At 37.9% G+C, this 20,794-nt stretch overlaps 2 protein-coding genes across 3 annotated transcripts in view; both read left to right on the top strand.

Moving 5' to 3' along the window:
* RGS12 (regulator of G protein signaling 12) overlaps positions 1-20,794 on the top strand; it is a 279,183-nt gene that overhangs the window by 154,523 nt on the left and 103,866 nt on the right. The gene's annotated exons all lie outside the window — the stretch shown is intronic.
* The window catches only part of DOK7 (docking protein 7), a 59,587-nt gene that overhangs the window by 14,076 nt on the left and 24,717 nt on the right, over positions 1-20,794 (top strand). For both annotated transcript variants that reach the window (XM_052683089.1, XM_052683088.1), the window contains 3 exons: positions 1,194-1,313; positions 8,546-8,653; positions 9,828-10,699. In XM_052683089.1, the coding sequence (XP_052539049.1) occupies positions 1,194-1,313; positions 8,546-8,653; positions 9,828-10,699 (1,100 nt within the window). The remainder of the gene's footprint in view (positions 1-1,193; positions 1,314-8,545; positions 8,654-9,827; positions 10,700-20,794) is intronic.

The raw sequence follows: 20,794 nt of genomic DNA on the forward strand, positions 1-20,794 counted from the left end.
GTGTGATCTACATCACCCCACCCCCTATCCTCCCTTTGTTTGAATCCAGTAGCCCTTTGTCAAGCAGATCCATTGCTTGAGTGAAATGCAGAAAACCTGTTGGATAAGACTTGTGTATGCATGGGATGTGATAGGGGTGTAAGCATTCTGGTCAAGATCGGTGCTGCTGCTTTAACTAAAATGGACAAAAGTAGCCATTCAACTCAGAATAAGCTAGAGAAATGAGCAGAAGTCAAATTTATGTCCAGACTAAGGGCTCTTGGGGAAGATACATATAAAACTCTATTGACGTGGTGATCTGGTTTTGTAGTGTACTTGGCTCTGGTGAACTGACAGCATTTCTTAAAAGCTCTATATAGTAATCTCACTGTTAACTTGGGATGGGGGGTATTTTGCCCGATGCCTTCAGTTCATTGAAAAGGCCAACTGTGCTGCTTTTCTGTTGCGAGTAGAACTTGGGGTGAAAATTCTCAAATCAAATGTTACATGGAACATTTTTAGTTTTGTGTGTTGTTCCCATAGCTGTATATCATGTGGCTCAGAACTTGTTTGTTTATTTAGTGATTCTCATTCTAATTTTGCTGGGGGCTATTCTTAATGAATGGAAAGCAAAATATCAGAATAGAGCTAAGGGTAAAGATCTGATGACAGCCTGTAGAGTCGTGTTACATTCTGTTTAATAATAGGCACATAGGGCTTAGTCTAGGCTGTTTAAATAAGTGGGAAAATTTATATTATAATCAAACAATATAACCAAACCCCGACCTCTATAGGGGATACAAAAGGCTGTTCTTTGATAAAGTTTGGTAAAAGCAGAATTAACCTGGGTCATTTCAATGAAGACACTTTCAGTAACCATGATACTTGTATAGCTAAGATCGAGTCTACAAAATTCTAGCGGTAAATGAGAATAAAAGACAGACAGCTGTTAAGCATATGGCTTGCATTTTGCCATTGCTCTAGTTGCCTGAGTTGCAGAAAATTAGCTTACATTATTAGTTATCTATCGAATTTGTATATTTTCCTGACTCAGTGTATATGCTGAACTCTTCTTTTTTTTCCCCTCTGTAGAGTATGTTTCATCGATTTCTTTTCATGACTTGCACTGTATTTTAATTTGATAGCAAATGTCTTCAACTAAATGTATTTCTAATGTATCCAGGTGACAAGCACATGTATGTTCTTTCTTTCAGGGGCTGGTGTTTTCTTCCTCTCTTGTGCTGAAGGAGAGCAGATCAGCTTTCTGTTTGACTGTATCGTCCGCGGCATCTCCCCGACGAAAGGCCCTTTTGGTTTGCGTCCAGTGCTACCAGGTTAATATGGGAACTACAGAGTGACTGAGCAAAGTAGGAACTTGCCATGTCTAGCACTTATTGCTCTGATTTTAAGAACAGCTTGCAGACACCAAGGGTGCAGAAAGTGCAAAGCAAAGTGTCCATTCTAAACATGTTATCAGTACAGATTTATCCACCGAATGTACCCAGTTTCACCCTGCTGCTCTGGCTCATTCTGGTGATATTGCTATCTTTGGCCTTCTCTTGTTTAATGGTACTAAAATATGGCAATTTTAAACTTCTACAGTGCAACTTAGATCCATGTCTGAATAAATATTTTTGGTAGTTTAATTAGTTGAAACCAGGAAAACTAACTGGGTATTTTGAATACATCCCAAACATTTGGAAAGCCTTGCTAACCTCAAAAGATACTTTGTCAGGCCTCAGTTTCAGCTTTGCTTTAGACTCTTTTTTTCTTGGAGTGCAAGGGTTAAATTCCTTTTCCTGTTTCATGGTAAGTATTGCATGTACTGTAATGTTAATAAAGCAAATCAGAATCACAGTGAGCCCTGCTGCCTTTTGACTGCAGCAGATCAAAAAAATATAATGTTGAGTTGAAGTGACTGTCAAACAGGGTAAGAGAGTGGAAATGAAACTATAGAAAGTTATCTGGGAATTGGCAATGGGATATAATGGGAATAGAATCCAGGAATTGTGAAGGATGAGGAAGGGTTGGTACGAAATGTTTTGAATTTAAGTGTTAGTTAACAGATGTGTGGCAGAGTTTTATCGCTGCTATAAGATGAAGATAATCGATTTGGGAAGGAAACATGGTGGAAAAGATTAGGTCTAGATGTGAAACATCTTAAAGTGCAAGAAGTTTATTAAGGTAAACACAGTAGATATAAGACTCAGTTTGTCTCCTCTTTCCTGAAATTGCAACACTAAGGTAAACAAAGCAACCGAACAGCAGAGCAGGCAGTAACACCTCATCCTCCTTGCACCACGAGCTGTGTTTGCATAAAGTTAAGAAGAGTATTCAAAAAGCAAAGAAAGAAACAAAAAACCCACAATGAACCTTTCCTCCCCCTCAACACTGCTGATACTTAAAACTTTGGTAGTGAATGTGTGTTCTTCTGCATTTCTAAAACTTTTCCCAAATCTCTGTTTAGCAAAAATGTATAGAAAGTAATTTTTTAAGAAATTTGATTTTTTTTGGTAAGATGATGCATTCTTTTAAAAAGCTTTTTAGGACCATGTCACATAGATGTAAACTTGCTTTTGCATTTTAGCTACCTGTTCAGCTCTGGTGTTCTCCTTTATATATTGTCCCATTCAGAAGCTTGTGCAGACCTGTCTAAGGCACATACACATATACAATACCAGTGATTCATTCATAAACTGACTTTTCTTATCAAGTGTAATGTTACACAGAACATGCTATATTGCTTGAGAAGCTCAAGTCTCTATCAGCTGCGTGCTGTATCTGGCAGGAGTATTGTAATTCAGAGAATATTTTGAAATTGATGTGCTAAAGAAGTCACCCATATATCCCAGATAGCTAGGTGTAAATATCCAGATTGAGGATTCTTCAAAAATATATAATCTGAAAGTGATTTTATTTATGGCAGTGAGGAGTGCTACACAGCCTTAATTGTGCTTTATATATGCAATATTCTGGTTAAAAGCTTTCATAGGGAGAGCCCTTCTCTCTGCAGGCTACCTTTTGAATTTAACTTCTTGCTTTTAACTGTAACTTTCTAACTTAAGCAAGAAATATACTTGAATAACTGCTAAGTAGTCCCAGGAAAGGAAAACGTGGAGAAAATGACTTGGTGTGGTGTGGAAAAAAGTCAGTGTTCTTGGGCTCCAATGCACATAGAATAAATATAATTAAGCAGTCAGCATTTGCTTAGTTAATCTTTACAACAGGATAATGAATGAAGCCAGTGGCTTTGTACGTACAGACACCTGACTTAACAACATGGTTAAATGGTACACAAATATACAGGTATGCAACTAATAGGCAGTATTATCATGATAAAAATAATTCCATTATAGGTACATACGAAATAAAATGAAAATAAAATGGCAAGGAAAAAGAGCATTAGTTGTTTTAAGCACCACCACACAGTGGAACATTTATTTTGGGTGCCCGCTAATTTAGCTTAACTGTACCAAAATACAGTTGGTTTGTTAAAGGCTATGTAATCAGGTCTTAAAGTTAAGACATGATGCTAAGTGGGAATCCAAAGGTAGTGCACATATCTTTAGATGTTTTTAGGCAGTGTTATATTTTAATAAAGACTCTAAAGGAGTGAAAGGAGGTCCTTTGATGGCTTATTTTTCCTAGCTTCTAGTTGAAAAATAATTGTGGTCACTTAGTCTTTTTTTCCCTCCCATCCTTGAGAAGATATTTAGAAAACAAACCATAGAATTCTGTTTTCTTGTATTGTCAGAAGTCTAGATATTGACAGAATACTGAATCACTTATTGCATGGTTTGTAATCTATGCTAAATTTGCATGCATATTATTTGAGAAATGTTTGCTTATCAGGTGTGTGTTGAATTCCTTCTTTTCAATACCGAGATTTATTTTGAATTCCAAACATGAACACAGTGAAAGCTAAACAGTTTATTAGTGATATCTTTTGTTACATGGGAGATCTGTACCCTGTTAATTTGACTAAGGCAGCCTAGTTCTTGCAGGTTGGAAAGACTCCAAGTGTAATGTCAATAGTCTTGATGTTCTTTTTTAATCCTGGAAGCTTTTTCAGGCTGCTTTGTGACTGACTGGAGAATGTGCAGTGCTGCTTGCTGAGGATTTATCTGATGCTCTTTTTTTTTGTCGAAGCTTGATACACCTTCGACCACTGCAAGACAGCTCTATGGCTGCCTTCAGCAGTATCTGTACCAAGTGGATCCTCCTCAAACTTTGAGACACCTTTGTATTCCTCCAGACATCTTACAAGGTGTGGAGATGTTAGCATGAAGGTGAGGGTCCAGGCCTGATTTGCAAATTTGACTACAGTTACAAAGGAAGAAAGGACAGGCGTTGAGCATAACTTATCTAACTCTGTTTACCAAAGTAATTAAACAATATTGCATTTTAAAGATGCGTATGACCAAGATTATCTTGGGTAGCTGCTGATTTAACTTGACATGGTACGTTCTTCCCAACAGGTGCTTCCCCAGGAACCTTGGAGCTTTAAATTATGGTGACAGTTTATTTGTGTATTACCAAAGTGTTCTAAATCTCCCACGATGAGCAGCTGATGTGGCTGTATTGAATAGCCACCAACGTAATGTAAAAATAAAATCTCCATCAGGGACGTTTTTAGTCCAGCCAAATTTGATTTAAAGCTTCTCCTTTGCCTTGAAACAGTGTTCAGGAAAATTTCAGTAATTGCCTTAAAGATTTTTCTTTATAGCATGGAATCTATTTCTCATTGAGAAATACAGTTGATAAAGCATTTTCTTAACTGAAGGACTAGTGAATTTAACTGCCTAGATTCCACAGGAGTAAATTATGTTATAGGATGCATTTATCCTGAATTTGGGAAATAAAGGTACCAAATTGCTCTTAGAGTTTTTGGAAGCGCGGCAGGATGTTGTGTGGGCTGAAGCTGCCTGAACTTCCTTGGACAGCTGTCTTGGTACCCATCACATTGCTGCTCTCTTCCTGAGTTAGTAACATGGCAAATTATTCCACAGTTATTTAGAGGCTTTGAGGTACAGCTGTTGACAAAAGAAGAAAACAGCTTGTTTGTATCTTTCATTTTGTAAACCTTATTTATAGACTGATATGAAAGGAGTTATAGATCATGCCCTCCAGTTAGGGCTGGTCTCTAAAATGTGACTGCCAATGACTTTGGTCCTTGATCTGATCTTGTGGGGAAAACTTCCTCAAGAATAGTGGATAGGCTACAACCAAAAATTCTTCTGTGAGAACCTGCTTCTTCTTGGGAATGGGTGTTATCCTTGTTTATAAGAATTCTGCAGTAAAGCTGATGAACAGTTGTTATTAACATCTAAGGCTTTTAAGTTTACATACACCTGGTAGGTTTGAAGTTTCTTCTCTAGAAGTCTCCTAGTGTGTAGTGAAAAACCCAAGCTGTTTTCCATAAGACTGAGCAAAGAGGGGTCAGAGCACATAGCTGTGAAGCCAATGTTCAGGTAGCAGTTTCTATCTCATGAGCCTGTCTACTTCTACATCAAGGAGAAAAATTTAACCAAAGAATGATCAGACCCATTGAAGAGACATTGTGCCTAGAGATTCCATATTGCTGGGTGAAACCTGTTGCTTTCAGTAGCTCTGTATGAGCTGATTGTTTCTAAAAACATCTGAAATGCAGAATTTGATGATTTACTTTTACAATTTTCTCTCATGTTTACCCCAGGCTGTTCTTACAGGCTCAGTTTCTAGACCTTTTTTAAAAATTATAAATAATGTTCTCCTTCTTCAAAAGGGATAATAGTTATTAAAAAGCTGGCAGTTGCATATGTGAAAAATCTATATGCATCAACAGTCAAATTTCTGAGGAAAGTGGAAGGACTGTTCCTACTGGTGGTTCTGTTGTTGCAAGGATTGGTGTCCCGTTTTGGTTTGACTCATTTACTGGTCTGTTATGCCAACTTTCTTTTCAAAGTGTCAGAGAACCTTTTTGGACATATGAATATTTAACTACTTACAGTAGAGTATTTGGAGCAGAGGACATCTGAAAATAGATCCAAGCAGCAGTCTATAACAGTTTGCCAACGAGGTGATCCTTGCATAGACCTGTCTGAGTTGCAGCATAGGTGCCGGCGGCCAAATCTGGTATCTACCTTTGGCAGAGATCCACATGGAAGCACTGGGTTTGAGTAAGCAATTACACGGGTTTGAACTAGTCTGTATTTAACATGGGGTGTATTGCAGGAGAAATAGGAATGGAAATCTGAAGGAAAAGGCCTCTTTTCTGTTCTAAAAGTTAGATTCAGAGGGTGCCAGACATTGATATCAAATACTGTTGGAGCTGGGAGACACAGAGGTCATAGGCACTTTTTGAACAGGCATTGTTGCCCTGTCTCTGTTAGCATTTCCAACATATGCTGGTATAGCAAGACTGAGTGTATGCCTGGCTTGTTCTGCTAGTCTAATCCAGATTGTAGATTGCTAAAGATGGAAAATTTCATTATGTGCAGATGAAAATCCAGCATTGTCACTTCTACTGCTGTGATATACTCCCACCTATCCTGGACCATTCAGAAAGGGGGAATGGAGTCAAAGAGGAGAAATATGGCAGCTAGGTGCTCTGATAGTTATTAATGTAGGGATTCCTTTAGAGCTTCAGCTTGCCTGGAAAAGCTGTTTCCTTTGATTGTGAGCTTGCTTTGTATGCTGCACTACCAACATCGAAACAAAGTCTTTAAAAAATGGGATTATTTGGGCTGAAAAAGGAAAATTTTTCTTTCATCTCAACTGTTTTGGTTTTTTTTTTTTTTTTTTTTTTTTTAGTTTGTTTTACTAACTTAACCACAGCAACGTGTAGCCTTTTTCATTTTTCCCTCCTTATTAAATAATTCAGGGATTAAATATTTTTTGTGTTGATCAAGTTGACCAACTTGATTGGGTATGCAAAGCCTTTAATTGTGAGGAAACTAATCTGTTTTATCTGTCATTAATTACTTTCTCTAGATAATTACAAACCCTATTAAAACTTCTGCCTTGGGAGGTGGTCACCATCCCTAGAGATGTTCATGAAATGTTTAGATGTTGTACTAAGGGACATGGTTAGTGGGGAAATATTGGTGGTAGGTGGATGGTTGGAACATGATGCTGGAGGTCTTTTCCAACCTTGGATTTTCTATGGTTCTGATAATGAGCAAGTCAGCAGACAATATCCTCTGTAATTGCTGAATGTGACACAACTATTAATGCCACTTGAAATCTGTGAGCTTTCTCTTGTGATGATGGTTTCTTTTGTTATCTGGTTTTGTTGCTGTGCCCAGCTGGAAACAAAATTGTTTATAAGAGACCATACTGTTTTTCTGATGAAAATTATTCCATCTTCTGTATATCTGTTGATCTTTCTTTCGGAAAAGAAAGTACCTTCAGTTGAAGCAGTTTTAGCTGGAAGGGCAAACTCACTAAAATGTATGAGGAAAATCTCCTATATAGCACTGTGTTCAGTTTTGAGCCCCTGCCTACAAGTGAGACACTGAGGCCCTGCAGTGTGTCCAAAGAAGGTCAATGAAGCTGTGAGGGATCTGGAACGCAGGTCTTATGAGGAATGACTGAAGGTACTCTGGTTATTCAGACTGGAGAAGAGGAGGCTTGGGGAAGACCTTATTCCTGTCTAAACTACCCAAAGGGACATTGTAGTGAGAGAAGGTTGACTTCTTTTCCAAAGGTATTTAGTGTTCGGACAAGAGGACAATGCTTTAAATTGCTTCAAGTGAGGTTCAGGCCAGATAGTAGGAAAATTTCTTCTCAGTAAGAGTTGTGATGCATTTGAACATGCTGCCCAGGGAAGTGGTGGGGTCGCCATCACTGAAGGCATTCAAGAAGAGGGTAGACGTGGCACTGAGTGATGCGGTTTAGTGGGCATGGTGACAGGTCAACAGTTGGAGTAGATGATCTTCAGAGCTCTTTTCCAACTTTAGTGATTCCATGATTCTATTTTAGTAGTGTTTTTGTACTTCTATTTTATCTTGTATTGAATAGGCAGACAGAGGCCCTTTTGTGATGCTTCATCTCTGACTTCTGGACTTAATAGCCCTCTAAACGTCAAACTTGAAAGCAGTATCTTTAGCTGATAGCTGATCTGGGTCAGTTATAAGGGTATAAAATAGTTTATTTATTATAACTGTAACTTTATTATGATTTTTATATTTGTAGGATGAAACAATTGTAGTCTTGATGAAATTTCTAGTGAGTTCAGTGAAGTCAGGACACATTTTACAGGTCATTTATTAGCTTTAAACTCTTCTAGACCTGTTAATTATTCCAATAGCTATTGCCTCTAATGCTGTGCTTTTCAGGGCTTGTGGTAAGCTCCACAAATTCTAGTTACAATTTTGAAAGTCACTGACACTTAAAATTGTGACTGTGTTGCATTTCTTCAGGATTCTCTATTTGATGGAAGGATGCCCCAGACGTTTTCCAATCGATTTTTTCCTTCTCTTATAACGCAAAAACAGAGTATCTAACATAAAAATGCTTTTAAATTTCTATTCATGTATTCTTTCCATGTCTTTTTTGATTTATTCATTTTATGTTCCTTTTACAGATCCAACTACAAATCCGGCATATTCAGAAGAAAGATTGGCTCATGAAGCTTTGCAATTAGAGAAGCGCTTGAGCTTGCTGTCTCATACAAGTCGCCAGGGCAGCGGAGGTAAGTAACTTCTTTAATTAAATATAGGTGGCATTCCCTTATTTTCTAAGCTGTAGCAATGAACCGTGTATACGTAATTATAAGATGATGAGCTTTAGAGGAAAAAAATAAAATAAAATAATGGTCAACATGTTTCATTTAGGGTATTCTTGTCCTTGGCTGCTTCAGTCACTGCTGAGTAATGTGGTTTGTGACTAAATGCCACTGACCCTTGTGGAAGTCTCTCTTAGTTAGATAGAGCTACCAGACTGATGTAATATTGTAATATGATAGAAAAGCATGCCTAAGGTTTTTTTTTGTTTGCTTTTTAAATCCAGTCTCTGTGATCAGTTATGTGGCTGAATGAGAAATCACAAAGTGAGCTTTTCATATTCTGTTGAGTTCTGCACAGGAAAATTAAAGATTTGTGAGAAATTGTAATACCAAGAGTCTCTGTAGGTTTGGGAGGTCATTTGCGAATACTCTGAAGAAAAAAATCTTGCAGATTGTACATTAGATCTTTTTCTGTATAGATATGTAAATGTAGTAGCATTCTCACTTTTGTTTGTGTCTGTGTTGTATTATTGTCTTTTAGTATGGATATTATGGAGAAATACAGTGTAGAAGACAGCAGAGAACAGGACAGTCTCAAGTTTGATTTTATTTTTCTGTTTCTAACGTGTATTTCGATGTCATTCAGATAAGACTTGAGAAAAAGTACCACAACCTTCTGGTTCATTCAATTTCAATAGAAATTTTGAAATCTTTTATATGCTTCTGGATTACATTAACAAGTTTGTGAATTTTTTTTATTTTTTTTTTCAGAGCACCCTCAGCTATTCTGAAAGCTTGTGATGATTCCCTGTGATATAAGACTGAAGCATTTAAAATAAAGCTAGTTAACTGTACAGTAGTGAAACACATGTAAAAAGAGGAGAGCTGGCTGCATGAACTCTAAAAATGTAGTCCTGAATGCGGTGTATTACACAGTGTGGTAGGGTTGTGTTAAAAATATTATCTGCCCGTTATTTTTCCAGCAGAGATAGGGATAATTGCAGGAATGATGGCGTTCCAGTAGAAGATCCCTCTACAAAGCAGATGGAATATCAGGGTTCTTTCTGTGTGTACTGGCCCTGCTTCCAGTCTGTGTGTTGTGTTTTAAACATGGGCTGATCTCTTTTCTTCCTTTTTTTAGGAGATGATCGAAGTCTTTCAAGCTCATCTTCAGATACCAGCCACTCAGATGTTAGTGTTGGGAGCAGATTGACAATTTGGCCTGAACAATCTTCAGCCAGCACTTCGCAAGAGAGTCATGGACTGGCAGCTGCAAAGGGCATTCATCTTGGAGAAGAAAAGATCCATCCAGAAGGGGCACGTGGCACCACCAAACCGCCTCCAAAGCCCCTTCGGTCCAGACAACTGCAAGAGATAGGCCGTCAGAGCTCATCTGACAGTGGAATAGCTACTGGTAGTCACTCTTCTTACTCTGGAAGCTTCTCTTCCTATGCTGGGAGCTTGGACATCTGCCATGGCGATGAGTTTGGATCATTGCTTAGCCTGCCATTGAACTTTCCTTCGGATCAGAATTTATGTACTTGTCCTCACAGTGAGCCTCAGAGAGGTGTGGGATCAGAGTATCAGGTTCCCAGCTCTCTCAGACATATTTATGATATACCCAGGAGTTTGTTACAGGCAGCTGCTAAAGACGTGCAACCCAAGAGTGCAGATTCCACGCTACCCAAGGACCAGGCCCTGCCTCATGGTGCTAATGATCCAAAACTGCTCCTTCCACACTTAGAAGCACAGAGGGCACCAGAGCACAGCCAGGACAGAGGGAGACCGTCATCCTTACTCCCAGAAAGCACCAAAGACTCAAGCAATGAGGCGTGTGTGGATTTTGTTTCGAGGTGGTCAGATACAAAACCACCAGGACAGGTGTCAGACTCCAAAAGTAGTGAGTTAGCGCCACCTAGTGGAGCCTCAGCTGACCCCTATGACACATGTAGCCCCCACCTTGGGATGACAAGAGCTCTTTTTTCAGCTTGTCCAATCTGTGGTGGACTAAAGGTAAATACCTAACGCTGAGCAGATGCTAACAAGCCTTACTTAATATAGCATGGTTAATTTTAAATGGCTTAACTTACAAGTCATGTTATTGCCTTTATTATTTTAATTAAGGTAATTATATTTGTATTGTTTATGCTCAAGTTGAGAGGCTTCATACATTATTTCCTCAAAATCTATGCCTGATCAAGAGAACGCTTGAATAATATAGCCCATCAATTGTTGCTTTTAAATTGACCAATTTTTTTCTTTGAGTGTATGTGGATAGCTTGCAGTGACAGAGAGAGAAATTACAAAGGCACATGAGAGGGCTGAATTTGTCCCATAATGGTAATAACTTGGTATGGAGAACACTGGCCTGTCTTGCTGCTGGTATTTCAAAAGACAGAAGGTTGAGGCTATGTACTATGTGCTCCTCTTTGGAATGGCTGTAGCATTTTTTTTTTTTCTTCATGTTTTTCTTTATTGTTGTAATTTGTGAGCATATATTGCACAAGAAGAAGGCAGATTAGTGAAGCTTCTTACTAGGGAAAGAGAAGATAGTCTGGTCAGCATATCAGTCCAAGACAAATCACCTTATTGTATTTATAACTGACCACTGAGAGATGCTTTAGGGGATCTATTCAAAAATCAATTACTGATCTACTACTGGGCAGTGCATTTACAGGGAAAGTTATCCTTGATCACCAGTCACAGAAGACATGGAGGTTCATACGCTTTTCTAAACACATTTGACAATATCTGTAACTATGTCTTTATCCTCTCTAGAGTTCTTTCTGAACCCTGTTAAATTCTTGGCTTTTTATTGCAGCAAGTTTTCTGCAAGGCATGGAGGAAATATTTGTTTTTATCTATTCTGGAGAATACTTTATTTTTGGTAAATAAGATGAAGGTAAAACTGTCAGAGCTGCTGAAATGATGGTAAGGTCAGAGTGTGAGCTCAAATTAGGAATGTGTGAAGTGGGGATTCAGCAAAGATTTTTGTATGAAGGAGTAAATATTATGGTTCAATTGTGTATTTTTTTTTTTTTTTTTTAATTCAGCTGGTGGGATTACATAAATACTGCTATGAAAAGGACTTGAGTGTATAGGAAGCTATAAAAGAAATAAAAAGCCTTGAGGGGCAGTTTTCTTCTTATGGTGTGTTATGCATTTGCATCATTGGCTGTGTTCATGTCTGAAAACAAGAAAATCCTTTGTGCCTGAGGTGCTTGTGTAGCATCTGTCTCAGCAGTGTGAGAGGACCTTGGACATTGCCCTGTATTTGTGTCATTTGGGAGGCAAGAATATGCTTGAGTAGCAGGATAAGGTTGTGTCTACGTTCATTGTTAGGAACAGTGTTCTTCCAAGGCCATCTTTGCAAGCCCCCCAGTTTCATTTTGAAAGCTTGACTGGATGCAAGGGCTGAGGTTTAGCCTCCAGCTTCTGCTGTTTTTGAGCTGAGGAAAACAGTTTCTGCTGCTGGCTTTTTGTATCTGCTGTCTCAGTCAAAAAGAAGTGGAAAAGAATGCGTGAAAGCAATTCCTAGAAGGTCTCTACTCTGAGAAGAGCAAGCCCAAGATGGCTTTGTTGTAGCAGGGGAGAATTAGCTGGCATGGAGTCAGCTCACATGGTCTAAACGTTTCTGGGTGACCTCAGTTGTCACTTCAGATATGCATTTATTGAAACTTACCCTGGAAGTCTGTGGCAAACAGGCAACTGAAAGTAAGGATTCTATTAATCAGAACATTTAAAGGCAAAATTATGCTGTTCCTCTTCTAACTGCCTGTTCACTTCCATGACATACGCAGCCAGATCTTTTTATTTTTATATATATTTGTGTGTATACATATAAAAATATCTTTTTTTTTTTTTTTTTTTTTTTTTTTTTTTTTTTTGTGAAGAGCCAATAGATTTCACATTGATTCTAATTACCTATTAACATTAATTAGTAAGAGTGTCAGGAATAGTCGCTATTTAAGCAAATTTAGTGACAGAGAGACACTGATAGAACATTCTTACCGGCTCCATTTTTTTAATGGTGTTTTCACATTATGTGCATGCTTGTTTGTTTTTTCTTTCTTTTCCCTTTCTTCTACTTGACTGGAAGTATTTGGGAAAGAACTTTCACTAAAAGGAATGATTGGACTCGCTTTCACTTTGGAAAGAAAATGTAACTTTTAGGTATATTGTCTTAAACTGTCAAAATAAGTTCTTTTATCAGTATTTAATGGATGCTTTGTCTGGCTTTTCTCATGCTGAATACAGTGAAAGCACAAATCTACGTGATGTAACTAAAAATAATAATTGTTTCTCATGCTTTGATCAGAATTAATTTGAGATATGGTTAGGGCCAAGGGAAGTTCATTTATGAATTAATGAGACGCCAGGTTTCACACTGACTGGAATTCATGTTCAGAAGGCTTTACTGGGTCAGTGTTTGGAGTGCCTTTGCAATTTCAAATTAAGCTGTTAATTAAATTGTGGTGATGTTTTTTTTACATGCCTACTATTTAAAGTGAGTGAATAGCAGGAAGCCTGCAGCATGAGTAAAACAGGTAAGCCTTTGTTTGCTACCTTGGATGCAATCTATAGCAAATCAAGGTTAGGTTTGGGCATATCATCTTTGTTTTGGAGCTGAGAGAAGCTATGTGAAGAGCTGGAGGCAGGATGCAGGGTGATAACACACATGTGGAAGTGATGGTAGCATTGGTGATGGGGATTGTTTAGATTAGGAAGCACCTGCTGTGTGAGTGGCAAAGTTGATGATGAAAACAGAGGGATTCAAACAAAAAAGGAGAAGGAAGCCTTTCTGTTTCACTGTGGATGAAGAATAGCACAAGCATGAATGAAACTACTAAATTTTGCTTTTTTTATTTCTATATTGTATTTCATAATATGCGTTGGGGATTAATAAGCAAATATACAGGGTGTTTTGCTTTCTGCTGTATATGACTGTAGTGTGCACGTGATGTCCCTCTTTATAACCTTTGCAAGACGTGCCTTCTGCTATGCAATTTTTGCCTAGGTGATTTCAGTGCTATAGATTAATGCCCAGATGAAATCTGTGTGTATTTTAAGAATATTTTAAGCTCAGAATGTTGGATTGCTGTGGGATTTCTAAGTAAGCTACCAAGATTTATTATTAGACTTATTCAATTTTCAGCTACTTAGTTGCTATTAATTTGAGGAATAGCATTATACTGTACTGTTTGTTGCTCTGTAACTTCATTTGATGCTGTAGTTTGAGAAACTGTCAACACTTTTTATAGGGTGTCTATTTTTTTTTTTTTTATTTTTACACCACCACTGTTTGTAAATTTTCTTAGAAGTCTGAAAAATAAAATCCTTTTCCAACTGGTTTTGTCCTTTTCCATCTGACAAATACTGCTTTTCTTTTTTGTCCCCTGACCTTCACCTTCTTGCAATTTGAATTAATATGGGATGATTATGACTGTCTCTTCTTACTGCTCAGTGTTGTGTTCAAATTGCTGTTGACAGCTCAAAACGTGCCTTTCAGTAGAAATTTCTTTTATGTATTTCTGTCTTACTGTAAACTCATATTTACATTAGTTGGAGTTCTTATGTACAGACTTGTTTACAGTTTCAGTAGTTAATCTGTCATGATAGAGGAAAAAGGAAAGCATCAATTTGTATGTATGTCTTATTATCAAACTGCACTGGTATTCAGCCACCTGAATATTTTAGTTGATCATTTAAAAATGCCAAACTCTCCTTGGAGACAGTCGTCTTAGATCAGGAGCAGATCTACCAAAATCCTCTGTGATGTTTGTATGTTTCTACTGCGCCTCAAACTTTGTAGCACCCAGCGTGTCTGCAGAAAGCTGAAACACAGGAATGCTGTGGTCAGCATGTGTAGAAGAACTTATCACCATGTGTAGAAGAACTTAGGGACTTTTTTAGGTAGCAGAATCTACAGCTCTGAATGGCTAAGATCTCCCTATGCAGCACAGGGAGATCTGACACCTGTGCTGGGGGGATGTGGATTGCTACTTACATGGGGTGCTGCTTTGATTACCTGATAGGAAATATAACTCATTTAGTCTGTTCTGTAGAAACTGCTTTATTTTGCATTGCACTTTGCATGTGCACGTATGTACTGTGATCCTTGAGCAGGCACTTAGGCAGCACCATAGGTCCCTGCAGGGCTTTTTAATAAAATGCAACCTTTGCTGAGTGCGATCTGTGAGTAGACCCAGAGCTATGAATATCTCTGTTTCTGTTGTGCAACGTAGACCGGGGAGATGATGCACAGAGAAGGCTAGATCTGCTTTCCATTCTTGCCTGGACTGACCTAACCAAGTCTGTGAGCTGCCTGTGACTGGGTAGGGAATGCCACGTCAGCCTTCTAATTTTGCAGAAGACTCGAACTTGGATTTTCTGTCTTCGTTGTAGATGCTGCTGCTTTTGAGAGCAGTGAAGCCTAAACTTCTGTTCTGTGAGATGCAGCAGCTGCAGGCTACTTTGTTACATTTGTGTAACTGAGAATGGTCTCTTTTTTTTTTTTTTTTTTTTTTTCTTTGGCTTTTAATCAGCTAGTAGTATTAAAGTAGATACTTAAGCAACCACACTGTTGCTGTATACCACTAGCTTTGCTTTTCCTCTTGCAGGCATTACCTCTTTCTCCACGAGGTTTGAACATCTTATGCTGATCTTGCAGTGTGTTTCCTGCTTTCTCTTAGAGTGGAGGAACATGATTACTAATAATCACACACCATTCATATTTATTTTCAAAGGTTTTCTTTTTTTTTTTTTTTTTTTTTTTTTTTTTTTTTTTTTTTAATATAGATCTATATTGATGTGTGATGCTGTAACATTTTATGCCTCCTGTCACCTTCACAAAAAAGCTCCATGCTGTGTAAATCTTCGGCCAAGAAAGATGCATTTATAATCTTTTATGTTTCTGTTCCTGCTTGTACTTCTGTTTTAATCACAGAGCTCTGGGCAGTTAGGCAACTAACGCTGTCAAAACTATAAAAGGAACAGTTCACACCTCATAAGAATCTGGAAGTCAGGAGAGCTGGCATTACTGACCTCAGCAACAATGTGTTTGTGAGGCTCTCTTATGTTCTGGCGACTGCTGATTCTGGGTGCTCTTAGCTTTTGGCATGAACTAGAAAGCTTGCTTTGTGCTTTCTTTTTAGGTTTAATTCCATGTATTATTTAAGTCCTGACTGTGAAAGTTAATCCTGCAGTTAAGTGCACCTGCCATCACGTGTCACTGCTTAATGAAGGAAGTGTACATGCTAATAATTTCATATTATATTTTGTGTAATTTCGTTTACAGTTATTGTAAACAACTTTAAAACTTTTGTGATAGTGTTGTATTTTCTTTTTTAACTTTGCATGGATTTGAAGAGATTTTTAAAGACACTGAATTCCCCACAACAGCTTTTTGAAATAGAAGATATCCCTGATCATTGCTGTCCTTGACAATGAAATGCAGTCATTTTTGGTGCTGTTTGTCTGTGCTGACAAATGCATCCAGCACCATCCAACCCAAAGTTTGGAGCAAAAATATATTCTCCAGTTTAAACTGACAGAGGAAAGGCGCATGAAAGAGGGAAGAGGAGTGGCAGACTCAGAAACTGACTTATTTTATTTTTCTTTTCATAGTTTTAGCTAGGGCTGCCCTAAAGTTACTGCCTTCCTCTTACTGAACTGCTTTTGGGTCCGCTTATGCACTGTTTAGAGATGTAGCTTATCAGCAGTTCACAGAGAAAGGACAAATTTTTTTTTTCCTTGCTGTTATTTTGTACAACGCTATAATGCTTATTGGCAATAAGCTTTACTCCCATGTAAACAAGAAGAGACCCAGCTTCCATTTTACTTTGCTATTGCTGATAAGGGCTCATGCAGTTGACCAAATGTTTGTCTAAGGAGGTCACCTAATGGAAGTGACTTTGGATTTGAATTATTGCAGTGAAATAGAAGACATGCCCATCCTACAACATTTGTGCAGATTATTTTTGCCACTTACCTCTGATCTAAATAATAATACTGCTCTTGGCACTTCTTGAGATCAGACATTAAATGAAATACATACCGTGCGTCTGCAGTGGGGAAGGAAGTGCCTGCCACAGAACTACTGGTAAGTGAAATGGTAATAATGCCAAGATGGCATATTTCCTACATGCTTTGAATGCAGACAGCATAGCTCAGCAGAACTCATTCTTTTGAACCAAACAGAAGCGTTGCTGGATTGCTTTTCTGTCAGAGTCTGTGAAGACATTGATAAACCACACTATTGACCTTTCATCCATTGGTATGAATAAATAGGAAAAGCTACTTCCTACTATAAATAGAATCAAGCTGGATGACAGCTTTTGTTATTACTACAGCTGGCCACTACTTATTCCTCTGTCGGGAGCAATAGCTTTTCAGGAGAGAAAGAAGGAGGTGGCTTCCAACAATGAAAGCTGGAAAAATTACTCCCTTTGGAATGTAGGGTTGTTGTGTTTGTTCTGTTTTGTTTTTTGATCCAGTTGTAAAGAGACTCATCAGACTGCTGGCAGTGTGGCCAAAATGAAAAGGGAAAGGTTTTTTCCTCTCTCTTCCCTCCCTTTTTATTTTTTTAAATTAGAAATCCACTTACTTCTGGAAAAGACAACAACACAACAAATACAGAATCGTATAAAATATCAGCAGACAACATTTTCTGTTTTCATTTTCAAAAAGAGAGAAAGTAGAATTTACCTGCAGAGGCAGGCACAAAAAGATTAGGAATAGGTGGAAGCTCAGATGGAAGCAAATATAACTACAGCGCCAACCCAGACTGACTCTGAGATTGGACTCCTAAATAGTTTATTTCCTTCTGTAATATGGTAAACAAAGTCACTTAAAAACAAACAAACAAACAAAAAATAAAAATCACTTGGCAATTATTTCTGCAATATGATGGTAACATTTACTAATATTTTATTTTTAAGATCACAGATTGAAGAAGGCTATGCAGAAAATACTCTGCTTTGAATAAAATCTACTGATACCACAGAAATTGCACAGCACGGGGAAAGAATTGGTGAATGTCAGCAGGATAGCAATCATTCGGGTGGGATATCTGGAGGTTTGACAGCAGCTTACTGTGAGTAGATGGAAAGAGTGAAAAATAGATGCTCAGTAGGTGTAGGACCTTTCCTACCAACCCTTTTTCACAGAGCCACTTAAAACTGGAAGTGTATGAATTTAAAAGGATGAAATGTGTTCCAACTAAATGACACAAACTTTATTTTTTCCACAATCTATGGCATTGCATGTGAGAAGAACTAGTTCTGGTAATGCAAGGTGCCTGATACACTTAATACTTCAAGATATTTATGGAAATACCATCAGGCAGTTTGATAACATCCCATATGGATTTGTAGTCTGATTGGATCCATATGGGGTTGAACAGGATGATCTTTCAGGCCCTACAATTCTGTGACTCTGTGATAAGGTATCAGTCATATGAAGAAATTGTGTTATTGATGAATTCTTATTGTTTCTAATATGTTTCTAAATTTAACCTTACACCTAGTGATAAAGATCAAGCAATGTTTTCCAATGTTGTCTTAGTAAAGTTTCCAATATTGTCTTAGTAAATAACAGCATATGGGTAGCCAGTGTGGTTTTTCACACTGATTAGCAAGATAGCAGTTGTGTCAACAAACCTACTGAAGATAAGATTCTCTATTAACTGTTCCACAAAAAAATCTCACTGAAATGCATTTGAAGAATGAATTGATGAAGCATATTTATATATTCAGAACAGAATGAATACTTCCACTAAGCAGAAGGGCTTGTCGGTGTGGGTAAGCCATTCTGATACGGAAAGAAAACCAGTGCATGTTTAACAAAGTTTCCAAGATAGACTATTGAATTTGTCCTGCAATTTATGTATTGCTTTGTTTAAGGCAGACTCCTGGTAAGAGCTTGTGATGATGAAATGCAGATGACAGCATTTTGGGCAGTCTCTCACTTTTAACTGAAGTTGAATCCCAACACATGCGAGGGAGATAAGAAGTTGGAGATTTAGACTGGTCTAGTAATTTTGGGTTATGGTCTTAATACTATGGGTCCAACCAACTTTGATCAGTGCATCTCCATAATACCTACTAGAATAGTATTTACTTTCCAAGTCTATTGTCAGGATTGATCAGTTTGTCTGCAGTGATTTGAATGTGGAGAATTCCATTCAAGTACTAAATATATTATTAAATTTGATGTTTCCCAGGCAGCAGGGAGAGAGCTAGAAAGCCATTTGCCTTTTATTTGAACTGTGAACAGGTAAGGAACTCATTAATAAGAGTCACTAAAGAAGAAATCAATCTGCTAAGATGGAGCAGTTTCTATATAATTTTTTTTTAAACTGCTGGGAAACCTATCACTAGCTTTTATAATTTCAAATGGCCACCTCCCAGTGAATTCAAGACAGAAAAGTGCTGATGCTATGGATATGCTAGTTCGCAGAAAATTTTTCTGTCTTTTTGATGTCTTTCAAGAACAACAGAATCGAAAAGAAGTTATTAATGAAGGAACCTTTGCACACAGTGGATTTAGAGTCTGAAGATATGGCAGTTGAAAACTAGTTTTTTATAAACGTGGGATTAATCAGGGAATTGAACTATTTTTTTAGCAGTAAGAAATGTCCAGGGGGCAGCACTGAAATTCAAGCAAAGCTTGAGGGAGGAAAAAAAAAGCACATAAAAGCTGACATCATGCTTATCAAAAAGAGAATTTCTGTGTTCTGAGGAAATTTGCCTTCTCAATATCTGCAAACACTTGTATTGTGCCCTTAAATTACTATGGAGAGACTTGTTGCATCAAATCTAAGGGTGCTTGTTTTGTTTGTTTCTTTAAATAAATAAATAAAATTTTATTTGTTGTTATTTGAGGTGAAAGGCAGTTTTACCTGTATAGAGAACAGGTGAAACTCCAAATCTTCTTCATTGTGTGAGGTGTAAGAGCAGATAGCCACAGGGAAATTCTGTAGCAGCTCAAGCTCTCTGAAGAGCTGCAGTTGAGTATTTCAGCTTGTCAGTTGACCCATCTTAACAAGTAGATACTGTTGAATTTCTGTGATGCTGGTTAAACTCAGACCTAAGTGTAGGAATTCTGGGTCAGAATCAAGATGGCACAAAAAATGTTAAAATTATTGCATCTGAGCAGTTGAGCCAATCTTTTTTACAGTGTAAAAAAAATAGCTTTTCCCCCTAATTTTTACTAGTTTTTTTTACTAGTTTCATGCAATATTTTCACTACCCTTCCTCAATGATATTGTGGGAAGGGGGACTTCCTGGATTCTGGCTATCCTTGCTGTTGTAATAGCATTCTGACTGTTGAAGGATCCCTTGGAAAAACTCTGACTTGCTTCAGGGAGTAATCCAATTCATGGACATAAGAGTGGGGAAAATGTTATGTGGAGCTACCATTCCTTTCTCATCCTCTGTGCTTCAACAATATTTGCTGCATCAATGTCTGTAACAGTGCACACTGTTGTTTTTTTTTTGTCTGCAAAAGTTAGACTGAGGCTTTGTAGGGTGTGTGGGGATGTTAAGATCCAAACAAGTGACTATTAATGTGATCTCTGTGATAAATGATAGCCAGGATGGGGTGAGTGAATACCAGTGTTATGTACAGATTCTGGGCTGTACCAAAGATTGTCTTTTGCTCTGCATGTAAGCTTCCCTTTGGTTTAGCTTTTACGTATTTCCACTTTCCCTTTTGTAAAACAGGATAGATGAAAGAAGCCAGTTGTGAGCAACTCTTTGCTGCAGCATCACAATCCCACACAAGTCCAAAGGGTAGAAGTAAAAGGGGCTTTGAAATTGACTTTGTGTTCCTAAGCCTTGTCACATGAGGATATCGGACTATTCACAGTACAAACTGCAGCAGCCAGCTGTCAGTCAATTGAAATGACTGTTTCAACAGCTGGGAATCAGTGGGACATGAGCTCTGGCTGTGTTCCCTCTCCCCTACCACATCCTTTGCAGCAGTTTGGATTCTTTGGAATCCTCTGCTAATTCAATGTTGATTGGAAGCAATTTTGAATGTACAAGAAATTTGACACTGGAAAATATTAAGGAACTATAAGCCGTTTCCAGACCTGGCTTATTGCAA

The sequence above is a fragment of the Tympanuchus pallidicinctus genome, unplaced genomic scaffold (genome assembly GCF_026119805.1).
Source record: "Tympanuchus pallidicinctus isolate F22 unplaced genomic scaffold, pur_lepc_1.0 scaffold2, whole genome shotgun sequence".
Taxonomy (NCBI): Eukaryota; Metazoa; Chordata; class Aves; order Galliformes; family Phasianidae; genus Tympanuchus; species Tympanuchus pallidicinctus.